Source organism: Hemibagrus wyckioides, linkage group LG07, assembly GCF_019097595.1.
Source record: "Hemibagrus wyckioides isolate EC202008001 linkage group LG07, SWU_Hwy_1.0, whole genome shotgun sequence".
Lineage (NCBI taxonomy): Eukaryota > Metazoa > Chordata > Actinopteri > Siluriformes > Bagridae > Hemibagrus > Hemibagrus wyckioides.
In genome coordinates, this window is record NC_080716.1 from 21,712,401 (window position 1) to 21,725,605 (window position 13,205).

General features: G+C 33.8%; 1 protein-coding gene across 4 annotated transcripts in view; it reads right to left on the minus strand.

Annotated features, from left to right (window-relative positions):
- The window catches only part of LOC131355598 (butyrophilin subfamily 1 member A1-like), a 98,793-nt gene that overhangs the window by 20,833 nt on the left and 64,755 nt on the right, over positions 1-13,205 (minus strand). Inside the window, exons 8-14 of one of the 4 annotated variants that reach the window (XM_058393985.1) lie at positions 12,888-12,914; positions 10,910-10,936; positions 10,025-10,051; positions 8,048-8,074; positions 7,332-7,358; positions 5,294-5,320; positions 4,380-4,406 (exon numbers count right to left, since the gene is read on the minus strand). The exons of the other annotated variants lie outside the window; for them this stretch is intronic. Coding sequence (XP_058249968.1) covers positions 4,380-4,406; positions 5,294-5,320; positions 7,332-7,358; positions 8,048-8,074; positions 10,025-10,051; positions 10,910-10,936; positions 12,888-12,914 — 189 coding nt within the window. The remainder of the gene's footprint in view (positions 1-4,379; positions 4,407-5,293; positions 5,321-7,331; positions 7,359-8,047; positions 8,075-10,024; positions 10,052-10,909; positions 10,937-12,887; positions 12,915-13,205) is intronic. 4 annotated transcript variants of the gene reach the window in all.

The window sequence follows — 13,205 nt, forward strand, 5'->3', positions numbered from 1 at the left end:
ACCCTTGAAATGTATTTCTTGTTATTGTAATGTTATTTCTTCAGTTGTTTGTCACTTATTAAATATATGAAAGAATAAAACTCATTCATCACAGAAGACAACTCAAAAACACTATAAAATACCAAGGGTATGAATCATTTTGAGCACAACTGTACATGCGCGCACACACACACACACGCACAAACACACATAAACATGCATACACACACACGCCTACGCACACACACACACACGCACAAACACATAAACATGCACACACACACACAAACAGACACACACACATGCACACACACAAACTTTCTCTCTCTCTCTCTCTCTCTCTCTCTCTCTCTCTTTTGTTTTTTACTTGCTGCATGAATCTCTCTCTAGTGTGAACATGTGGAGGTTTTTATTAACTGAACTGCTCAGTGTCACAGCAGAGTAACTTACACTTCCAGTTTAGAGTTATATTTATGTTAGATTTATTTGCTCTGTGATGGACTGGTGTACCATCTGGATTGAATTCTACTGTCCAGTGTTACAGAATTTTACTGATGATGACAAAGATATGTTTATATTTTGGGATATTGAATAATCACATCTCTAGTTGGGAATGATTATACACTGATAAGTGTAAATGTAAGAGATTTCACACTCCATGATAAGTGTTGCTACAATGCAGAGGCTTTTCTCCCATAGACAGCTCTCTGATCTTCATGCTGGTTTATCCTTTTTAACACATTCAGTCTTCACCAGTAAAACTGGAGGCTAAAACCATGTGTAGATGTTCCGAACTATTTATTGTTTAAACAATCAATCTAACAGGACACATCTGGATAACAAGAAACTCCTGTCAATCACGTTTCAATATTTTTGCTCATCCATAAATTGCATGCCCTGATCGAGAATGTGCTCGGATCTATGTTGTTTACCATGTAAACAAATCTACACAAAAGCTGAAACTGTAAATTCTTCTCAAATTCATCTTTTGAGCTTAAACCCAAATTATTTATGTCTCAATTTGAATTTATTTTACTACTGTAAGAACATTAGCTGTGTTTGGATTTTCTTAAATATATTTCATGCAATAAGGATATAATGATTGTTATTATGTAATAATTATGATATTGTAACAGTTCCAACTGCACTTCCCTCTCAGCAGCACCAGAGGGAGACAGAGATATAACACTTTCAGGTCACAGTGTTACTTGTGGACATTAAAACCATAGATGTATAAAAGAAAAGACCATGTATAGACTACTTCTGGTGTCAGCTTGACCTTGTATGAATTGTTGCTACTGCACAAGAACCTAAATGTATAATATGATTTTTCGTACTTGTTCTTCAATTAACACAATTAATGGGATTGAATCGAGAAAAATATGGAAAACGTCACGGCGAACAACTGAAGAATGTGGGCACATATTTCTTGACAGATAATTAGAGAAGAATCACATAAATTGATATAAAATTCTTGCAAATGCCGATCCTCAGTAAACGATCCTCAGAAACACCGTCACTATGAGATGAAAAAGGGAATTGCTGAGCACAGAGGAAGATGGCTCCTAAATTATAAAGCCAGAACACGTACTGCCTACAGTCTTTATTTTAATACTCAAGTTTGTTTCTGTGATTACAGATGGATTGGAACATGTGTTGAGTAATATATTTCTTTTTTTCGGGAAGTAATACGTAAGCAGTAATATATTAGTTCAGAGAGTAATATTTAACGTTACAACTTGATGAGAAAATATATTCTATGTACGGTATGTATGAAACATGATTCCTTCCAATCAAGCATGTACATTTTTGTAATTGAAACAATTCATTGTGAAACATTGAGGGTCAGAGCTTCTCCATTGTTTACTTTGTGTGTCCATGAGTGGGTGATGTGGGAAATTTCTGAAACTTATACTTGTCTTATACCTAATCATTAAGTACGTCTGATTTTAATCAGTAAGGAAAGGTTAATGCTATTTTTAATTCTAATTTTAATAATTTTGAATACTTTCTTTTAATCCTTAAGATAGATCCGAGTCAGGTTTAATCATTAAGACATGAACAAAGAGATTAGATAAATTATTTAATCATAGATAATGATTAAGGATAAATTGGTTAATCATTAGATTCATTCAGTTATGTTTAAATATATGATGATTCTCATTTTGGTAATCAGTACTTACTTTCATTGTTAATCATCGATATGTTGCCTGTCTAATTAGCGTCTCTAATTTATTGATTATTTGATAATAATCATAGTTATTTGATTATTTGGTTATCTAATAGTTCTTTTACTGTTAAGCACCTGCCATAATCATTAGTCAACGGGTAAGCTTATGATAAATAGATAAAATTAGCATAAACTTAAACATAGAAGTTATAGGACAAAAAAATATATAAAATCAAAAATAGAGATGAGCAAACTGGCTGAATCATCATTAGTGGGTTATTATTCTTGAACTTTCTGGCTTTGGCGTAAACATCACAAGGGCATAGGCTAGCAAATCGTACCATATCACGGTGTTGGCTCCACTGAGACTGAAAAAACATGTTGACGAAGTTCAGAATCCTTGGGCTTAAGGGTGAGAACACCATAACAGTCTTATTTGACCCAATTCTGACTAGAGTGTTTATTTTAGGAAAATTAAAGTTAAAACTACCCTTATATAATGTGCAGGTGTTATATCACGTCTTATTATCTTATGAAAATAAAAAGTAGCTTTTTAGGAGGGGGTTTGGAGAAGATGTTATTGAAGCGCCAGCAAAATATTATTGCAGTGGCGGATGTTAATGTAAACATAGGGACATAACACACTGAGTAATTGTAATGGAAAAGCACAGACTTTAATAGAGAGGTTTTAGGAATCTAAATTAAATTAAATTAAAGTAAACTGACTACTCCTAGCCTAAATAAATCAATAATAAACAAACTCAACGTAAACCAACCTAAACTGCACGCAGAGCTATTTTTCCCTTTTATTTTTACCTTATTAGCAGTATTACTTGGGTAACCTGATGTAGATTAAGGATAGTGCTCGCGGCCTAAATAGTGGGAATACATAGAATGGTGTAAATGTAAATGTGATAATAAAAATAGTGGTAAAGTCCTCAGATTTCTAATAAATGTCAGCCAGTCACCTTGAACTACACAGGAACAACCACAACAAATACATGGAACATGTGGGTGAATGTTGAATTAAAGGTGTAAGGGGTATAATGACATAAATGTGTTTTTTGGGCTAAATAAGGTTTAATAGAAGTTAGATAGATCAACAATATGTGTCAATATTAAAACTTGTGACCCATAGAGTGTATGAAGGCCACAGAAAGGTGGGGCTGTTTTTCAGGGGGAATAATGTGTGAACGTCAAAACAATCCATAGAAACATAGAATCCAGCAAGGTTAGGCAGCTGGGCTAAAGGGTATATATACACTGGGGGATTTGTGAAGGGGGGTGTGTTTGACTGCATCGATTCATGAATCCGTGTATTTGAGTGCCAGTTTCGGTGATATTTTTTCTAAATAAAACCGGTTGCTTTTTCTCATCCAAGCCTGGAGGAGTACTTTATTTCTTTGTTTTCTGCAAATTTCTAATTGGAACTACACAACTATTGGATTATATTGGTAATTGGAGAAGCCTCTAGGACCACCCTGTGGTGTCCACCTGGAGGGAGGCTCTGGGTTCCGACAGTGAACTATAGATTCAAAACAATACAGTCATTTATATCAATTAAACAGATTGAAAACTTGATAGCGCACAGCCTTTCTCTCAATGTCTAGCAAAACTCTTTGGTTATTTGGATTATTGTCTGTCTTCCAGTTTTGTCTCTGTCTCTCGTGTTGTATCTTACTCTAAGAATATGATACTATGGTAAAAGCATTCACACACAAACACACCTGAAATAGTATCAACAAATATCACACATCACACAGATATGACTTTAACATCTATGATACAGATGAGTATAAAATTCATTATATCAATAAGTATTAATAGTCTAAACATGGTAGACAAAACAGTCAGAAAAGCTGAAAAAGCTTTCCATAATCAGATTAGCTAACTAAGCTACATGATTTATATACTATGTCACTCAACACATGATGTGATTAAGCAGCATAGTTTACTTTTTAAAAAGTACATATTTCTGTAATCATCATCATATATTTTTTTTACTTTTGGCACATTGTTTCATGTCTTAATAAAAAATTACAGCATTGCTGAAAGTAACTGGTGGTTTCCTTTTTTAAAAAAATCCCATCATCTTTACAATCTATCAGTCTAGTTACCTGTTAATTTATATATTTTATAGCCATTAAATAGTCCTCTGCCATATTTTTACAGTTAGGATTATCTGAACTGATTAACTGTAATGAAAATGGAAAGGTAAAATTGTTCTTACCTGCATACTGTTTCTTCTTTACAAACTCTGTGAAAACATGTAATTAAAAATATATTTTTCCAAATAAAGTTAGATTAAACAAAACAGAACAAATAAAAAGTTAATAAAATAAATTTTTTCATGATGACTGATGGACATCACCAAACTGTTGCATTTTTTTCGTGAAGCTTTTAATACTTTTATTTACCCTTCCTTCAGTTACTGTTTGTTTTGGGTGTGAAATGGAGGTGAAATGCTGCTCAGTTTGGTTAAGGTTTGGTGACTGACTTTGCCAATCTAAAACCTTCCACTTTTCCCTCTAATTAAGTCCATTATGTTGCTGGCATTGTGTTTTGAGTCACTGTTTTGCTGGATGTTGAAATTCCTCCCAATATGACTAGGGAAATTTCTCTGTAAACTTCTGAATTCATTCTGCTGCTACCATCATGAGTTACATCATTAACAAAGATTAGTGAGCCTGTTGCAGAAGTAGCCACACAAGCCCAAGTCATGACTCAACTTCCACCATGTTTTGGACGATAAACAGATCATTTCTTCATTTCCATCACTTTGGTCCCAATGAATCTTGATTCTAATACTTAATGAATACATTCAGTACTATGTGTTTAAACAATCAATCTAACAGACCTCTTTGGGCAACAAGGAACGCATGTCTGTCACGTTTCCATCATTTTATCACTTGAAAAGACAGATTTAGACAAAAGGTGCAATTTTCTGAGTTTTTTAACACATCTAGATGTAAATGTCAGGAAATGGAGCCTGATCTATTGTCACATGTTCATCTTTTTATCTGAAACCAAAGTGGATAAAAAAAATAGAGTTGACCCTGCAATACAATGCATTTGGAGGGAACTGTATATATCCAAGTCACAAAAAGTCCTAATTTTTTTTTTTACAAACACAGGTGTAATTACCGTATTCCACACTCTGTCTCTGCATTTCTGAAAAGAGAAAAATATTAATATTATAGACTCTTCTTAGATACTTGTAGAATGCTGTTTAATACATTATTGTTATTATTATTATTATTAAAGAATTCTCTTCAAGAATTATGTGTGTGAAAACCAGATACTGTGTGTGTCTTTTCTGCTCTACATTTTTGTAGACAGTAACACAGTAAAAGTGTGGTGTTTGATGCATTATGTTTACCTTTATTATAGTGGAGGGCAGTAATGAATTAAATGCAATTCGGTTTCACTAAATGCAGTGAGCACAAACAGTAAAGTAGCAGTAAAACTGCAGTGTTCCAGTCTGAAATACTGTAGCCTATGATGGAAGAAAACCCTGACCCTATTCCTCTACCCACACACCCATGGCCGGACCTGCAGGATTTGTTTCAAATTTGTTTTAAAATCAAGTTCAATTTTTTAAAATATGAAATCTAATGTTAGCTCGCAACAATGAAGGATTTTATTGTGTATGTGATAAAATCTTAATTATGTTGTACATGGCTAGTTATGCTTTAGTTAGCCAAGTAAGCTAGCGTAATCAATAACTCTTGAGCAGCAGTCTATATTAACTTTACTGATGTTACACAGCAACACAATAACCCAACAGGTCAACTTTTATTATTGACATTACCAAGTAAAATTTTCTTTTTCATAGGTTTTTCATAGGTTTTTTAGGATAAGATTACTGCACAAATACCGTAATTGTTCATCACACACCAAAGCATTATGTAACTAAATACTGAAATACTGACTGTGCTGAATTTGAACTTTTTTCCCTCTGAATCTGTAGAGCAGCAAGTTTCTGCAGCAAGTGAATCTGGTTAGATCCTCACTTGTCATTTGTTTAAACCTGATTCCCCAGGACACAGGAGTGTCCATCACTCATTAGTTATTCTGTATGAGTTACCAAGTCAGATTGTCCTGCTATAGTACTTATTATTTTCTTCTGCTGTGTTACATATGTTTTCATTTTTAAGCACTTTAGGGAGGAAACAATTTATAAGCTACAGACCCTGTCTTTATATAATGGTCTTTTTTGTTGTGTAGTGCTCATGCCTTTTCCCTGTAAACACGGACACACACAAAACCATCTGCATGGTAAAGTGTGTCAGGTTTTAATTTGTTATTATCTTAAGTATAACATGAATCTTAACAGGAAAACGTAGTTGTTCTCAAATCCTGCTATGTTCCCCTTGCACACCTTGACTGCTCAGAATAATGTTAACTGACATCTGTATGATGTTGATTTCTAAGACATTGTATTAACAGGCATGTGTGAGTAGAGTGATACATAGCACAGAAGTACATTTGGATACATTCGGATACAAGTTTTGCTTGTTAACTCAAGTAGAAATTCAAATGGGGACTTCTACTTTTACAGGACTAACATTGAAACTAGCGTATCTCTACTTTCACTAAAGTACAGGAGATGTGTATTTTGCCCACCACTGGTTATTACTCAAATTAATTACATTTTCCCTCCCACTGACATTACTGTATTGTTCAGTGTTGTTAAAATAATGCCTGAATTATTTATTCAGATAGATCTGATTTGTTTCAGTAGTGAATTGTTTGTAGCAGCATTTATTTATTCTTTTACTATCATTTACTACCACAATTGGAGTGTTATATCTGCAGTTGGTGTCCTTGGATGATGACAATGGCTACAGATTTAGACATGGGTTTTAGTTATAATGTAAATTGCTCTGTTCATTATATTATCAGTTAGCACTAGATAGTGGCCATCTATTCTTTTAGAGTCATTTATTTGTATTTACTACTGACCAAACACATGGATTATTGCCGTCTCTTATTAAACTGTTATCCGCAAATGGATTCCAATCCATCTGGCATCAGAGCTTCATTACAACCTCTCACTGTTTAACAGATTTTTAATGGCTGTCTCTCGGCTGGTGTTTGCTGTTTGTTTTATAGATGATATTTCTATAGATTGCTCAATTACATAAACATGATCTTAAAAGCATAAAACTTTCATTCTCACCTGCGTACAGATCCTCCTTCTGCATCTCTGAGGATAAAACAGATTTGATGAAACATTTGATTTGAACACATTTGTTTTAACTATATAAACAAATGTATAACATGCTAGCTCAAATATTCCATAATTTTAAAAAGTAAGTTAAAAAAGCAACTGAAATTATAGTGGTAAACTGTTGTCAGTGTTTACACTCAACAAAACCTATTTTTAAGTGGGAAAAGTATTGCTGCTTCCTATGAATTACATCCAGCTGAGCTGTAAATTATCCGTCTAAAAATTGTTTTTATATCCTATGTTCATCCTGTCATTGCAGTTCATTTAAAAAGCAATGATTATATAAACTTGGCAAGACATTTTGAGTGTTAGCAAAGGTCATACAGTTAATAAATTATTATTTAATTGCACTAGTATTAGCTGCCTTGGTTTTTGCTGTCACGTTGTTTACTGTACTGCTAGTTGTAATACCAGAACTGTGTTCATATATGTATAGTTTTGCAGCTCATTGTTTTCATAATATCCAGTGCTACTCCACTACTGTTACAGCAGTCACATATCACCTCACCTGTCAGAGCCACTAATTAGACTGAGGTAAAGGTGCAGATCATCCACCAACAGATTTCTTATAACCACAGACACACCTGGTGAAGTCTCAGCATTGAAATAAACTCACAGTGATTCAGACACTGTATAATATAGTTAATAAGTTCAGGTATAATTACCATCTTTCAGCATCTGTATCCACCTGTCTGAAATTAAAAATTAAAATTTTAATATTACAGTTATTAATCAGCTATAGTTGAAGAGCTGACAGCAGAAATGTGGTGTCTAAGAAATTTTGCTTACCTGCATGCAATATTATTCTACAAAATAACGTAGAGTTACTGGAGAGACCCTTACTGAGTCCAGTGTTTTTGCATATCACATGTAATAGTTTCATATCTTCAAACAGAATTTAATTTGACAAAGATTATCTGAGTAAATAAATTATAATTTCATTTACTGTGTGGGAAAAGTTGCCCAACAGCAACTGGTCCTGTAGAAACAGCCTGATAAAAGTGAATATACTGTATGTATTATCGTCATCATTTAATGGCATTAAAATTATTCATTTGGCTGGCATGTGGGCTTTATAAGTACAAATCCTTATTAAACCAGAGCTCCATTGACCATTCTGTGATCTTATAAAAAGTATATACTATTAGTATACCTCACAAAAAGCAGGTGAACACATTTTTACCATTCTCCTGTGGTATCTATTGGAAGCCCATATGACTGCCAGACAAATCAATGTAATGACCTCAAACTAAAGTGTTGATCAAATGTATATTTATTACAGTATTATGAGGCACAATGTGTTCCTTCTGCAGCTTTCTCCAAGTGTCAAGAATTTTCAGTTTCTAAAAAAAAATTAACCTCAGATATCTCAATCAACTCATTATAATACTTAATCATTGTTTTTCTATATGAAGACAAATTTGCAAAAAGACCTCTAATATCATTCTAGACATTTTACCAAAGGCTTGCCATACATTTATTAGCACTGTTTTATAAAAATATTTATGAATATTTATTATAATAAATATTTATCTATGCTGCCCATTGTAATGATGACCCATAAAATGGAAATAAAAAGTCTATACTCTCCTGGTAAATTGGCAGATTTTGTGTTCAGCACTAATGCCATCTGTTAAGATAGTAGTCCTTCTCAGTCATTTATTTGTATTTATTTCTGACCACACACACACACACACACACACTCACACACACACACACACACACACACACACACACCCCAATCTGAAAAAGTTCAGTACATAGTTATTATTTTTAATCTTGTTTAAAACACTTTTTGTGTGAAACCTTCATGATTACATCAACCTAAAAAACCTAACAAACCTCCCAGATACCTTTGTGATTACCTTTATTCAGGGTGAACACATCTCTAAAGACACCAGTGGTGGGCCGTCAGGGCCAGCAAGGCCTTCTCTGCTGGTCTAAACAGCAGTGATTTGAATCACTGACTTGCATTTTAATATATTTAATATATTTTACCATGAATGTGTATTAAATTATTCCCAATAGTCTATTCTCTACATTTCATAGCTGTTCTCTCGGTTGCGCTGCTTCCAGTAGTGTATATTTATGATAAGAGTATTTATCCAATCATATTTCATCCAGTGGCTGACATCATCAGGCCATCTAGCAGGCATACGATTACATCAGCAATTTCCCATCGTTTGACTGGATAATTGGAGTAGTCAGAGGCAGTGACCCGTCCATATACATTGTTTCTATATTCACTGCGTCTCATTTCGGATGCTGCGTCCTCCGGAGATTGCAGTTTGCTGCATTCGGCATCAAGAATGTCTTTTTTGAGAAAAGTAACCGTAATAAAATGGACTATTCCTTGTGAGGTGTGAAACACTGTAGACTAATTTCTTTTTTACTTTGCTATTTAACAGTTGATTAGTATCTATTGCCATGGCGTCATAATGGTATAGAGGTGGATTAATTGAGGAAGGACACCGGTGAAGGCCTAGGTGTGAAATGCACGGCCACTGAAAGACACCTCACACTGTTTTACAGATTTTAATTGGCTGTCTATAGGTTGGAGTGTGTTTCATATATGTTCTTTCTATAGATTGCTCAATTACATAATAGGTATGATCTTAAAAGCTGAAAAATGTCTTTCTCACCTGCATACTGCTCCTCCATCTGTATCACTGAGGATAAAACAGATTTGATGAAACACATTTGATTTGAACAAATATGTTTTAAATATTTTGTCTACATATAAACAAATGTATAAATTGATTAAGCACTGTATGATCGGCAGTATGATTGCAGTTATGAAATGTAATTATACATGAATATATATTTGGTTAAATACTGGTATATATTTGATTAATGATTAAGCATTATGATTATGTAAACTGTAAACAAATATCTTCACAATTAAACTTGTTTAGCCAAAACATCATATTTCACTGACATTGGTATGAAATGTAGACTGAACGTGTGTAGGTAAAAACCTGAACTGGTCAAGGCTGTCAGATTCTGTATCAGTTCTATGATTGTGTCTTTTCACATGCAAACTATGGGAGAAAATAATGCAAACAACAATCTAACCTCACAACAGACTAATCTGTCAGAGCAATTTATTTATTTTTTTGGTAAATAAAAATGACAGCATATGAAATCTTTTGTTTGTGGTCACCTGAGGTTATTTGTTTGTTTACAGAATTTTGTAAGGCTCACACAGCTGTTTTTTAGACCATGATAAATGAAAACATAGAACTGAAGGATGGTCTTTTTTCTTTTTCCATAATCTTTCTTTTCCTCTGTGCACTACTACATCATTACCTAAAGTGCAATTTATAATGGCGCAGTCAGTGTTTACATTCAACAAAACCTACAGTATTTTTCAGGGGGAAAAATATTGTTGCTGCCCATGAATTACATTCAGCTCAGCAGTATAACATGCAGCGCTGACAGACAGAAACTCATGTCCTCAACTCACAGTGCTTCAGACACTGTGTGAAATAGTTAAAAAGTTATATATATATGTAAGGTATAATTACCAGTTTTCAGCCTCTGTATCTGCCTCTCTGAAAACAGACAATATTAAAATGTTAATATTACAGTTATTAGTCAGCTATAGTTGAAGAGCTGACAGCAGAAATGTGGTGTCTAAGACATTTTGCTTACCTGCATGCAATATTATTCTACAAAATAACGTAGAGTTACTGGAGAGACCCTTACTGAGTCCAGTGTTTTTGCATATCACATGTAATAGTTTCATATCTTCAAACAGAATTTAATTTGACAAAGATTATCTGAGTAAATAAATTATAATTTCATTTACTGTGTGGGAAAAGTTGCCCAACAGCAACTGGTCCTGTAGAAACAGCCTGATAAAAGTGAATATACTGTATGTATTATCGTCATCATTTAATGGCATTAAAATTATTCATTTGGCTGGCATGTGGGCTTTATAAGTACAAATCCTTATTAAACCAGAGCTCCATTGACCATTCTGTGATCTTATAAAAAGTATATACTATTAGTATACCTCACAAAAAGCAGGTGAACACATTTTTACCATTCTCCTGTGGTATCTATTGGAAGCCCATATGACTGCCAGACAAATCAATGTAATGACCTCAAACTAAAGTGTTGATCAAATGTATATTTATTACAGTATTATGAGGCACAATGTGTTCCTTCTGCAGCTTTCTCCAAGTGTCAAGAATTTTCAGTTTCTAAAAAAAAATTAACCTCAGATATCTCAATCAACTCATTATAATACTTAATCATTGTTTTTCTATATGAAGACAAATTTGCAAAAAGACCTCTAATATCATTCTAGACATTTTACCAAAGGCTTGCCATACATTTATTAGCACTGTTTTATAAAAATATTTATGAATATTTATTATAATAAATATTTATCTATGCTGCCCATTGTAATGATGACCCATAAAATGGAAATAAAAAGTCTATACTCTCCTGGTAAATTGGCAGATTTTGTGTTCAGCACTAATGCCATCTGTTAAGATAGTAGTCCTTCTCAGTCATTTATTTGTATTTATTTCTGACCACACACACACACACACACACACTCACACACACACACACACACACACACACACACCCCAATCTGAAAAAGTTCAGTACATAGTTATTATTTTTAATCTTGTTTAAAACACTTTTTGTGTGAAACCTTCATGATTACATCAACCTAAAAAACCTAACAAACCTCCCAGATACCTTTGTGATTACCTTTATTCAGGGTGAACACATCTCTAAAGACACCAGTGGTGGGCCGTCAGGGCCAGCAAGGCCTTCTCTGCTGGTCTAAACAGCAGTGATTTGAATCACTGACTTGCATTTTAATATATTTAATATATTTTACCATGAATGTGTATTAAATTATTCCCAATAGTCTATTCTCTACATTTCATAGCTGTTCTCTCGGTTGCGCTGCTTCCAGTAGTGTATATTTATGATAAGAGTATTTATCCAATCATATTTCATCCAGTGGCTGACATCATCAGGCCATCTAGCAGGCATACGATTACATCAGCAATTTCCCATCGTTTGACTGGATAATTGGAGTAGTCAGAGGCAGTGACCCGTCCATATACATTGTTTCTATATTCACTGCGTCTCATTTCGGATGCTGCGTCCTCCGGAGATTGCAGTTTGCTGCATTCGGCATCAAGAATGTCTTTTTTGAGAAAAGTAACCGTAATAAAATGGACTATTCCTTGTGAGGTGTGAAACACTGTAGACTAATTTCTTTTTTACTTTGCTATTTAACAGTTGATTAGTATCTATTGCCATGGCGTCATAATGGTATAGAGGTGGATTAATTGAGGAAGGACACCGGTGAAGGCCTAGGTGTGAAATGCACGGCCACTGAAAGACACCTCACACTGTTTTACAGATTTTAATTGGCTGTCTATAGGTTGGAGTGTGTTTCATATATGTTCTTTCTATAGATTGCTCAATTACATAATAGGTATGATCTTAAAAGCTGAAAAATGTCTTTCTCACCTGCATACTGCTCCTCCATCTGTATCACTGAGGATAAAACAGATTTGATGAAACACATTTGATTTGAACAAATATGTTTTAAATATTTTGTCTACATATAAACAAATGTATAAATTGATTAAGCACTGTATGATCGGCAGTATGATTGCAGTTATGAAATGTAATTATACATGAATATATATTTGGTTAAATACTGGTATATATTTGATTAATGATTAAGCATTATGATTATGTAAACTGTAAACAAATATCTTCACAATTAAACTTGTTTAGCCAAAACATCATATTTCACTGACATTGGTATGAAATGTAGACTGA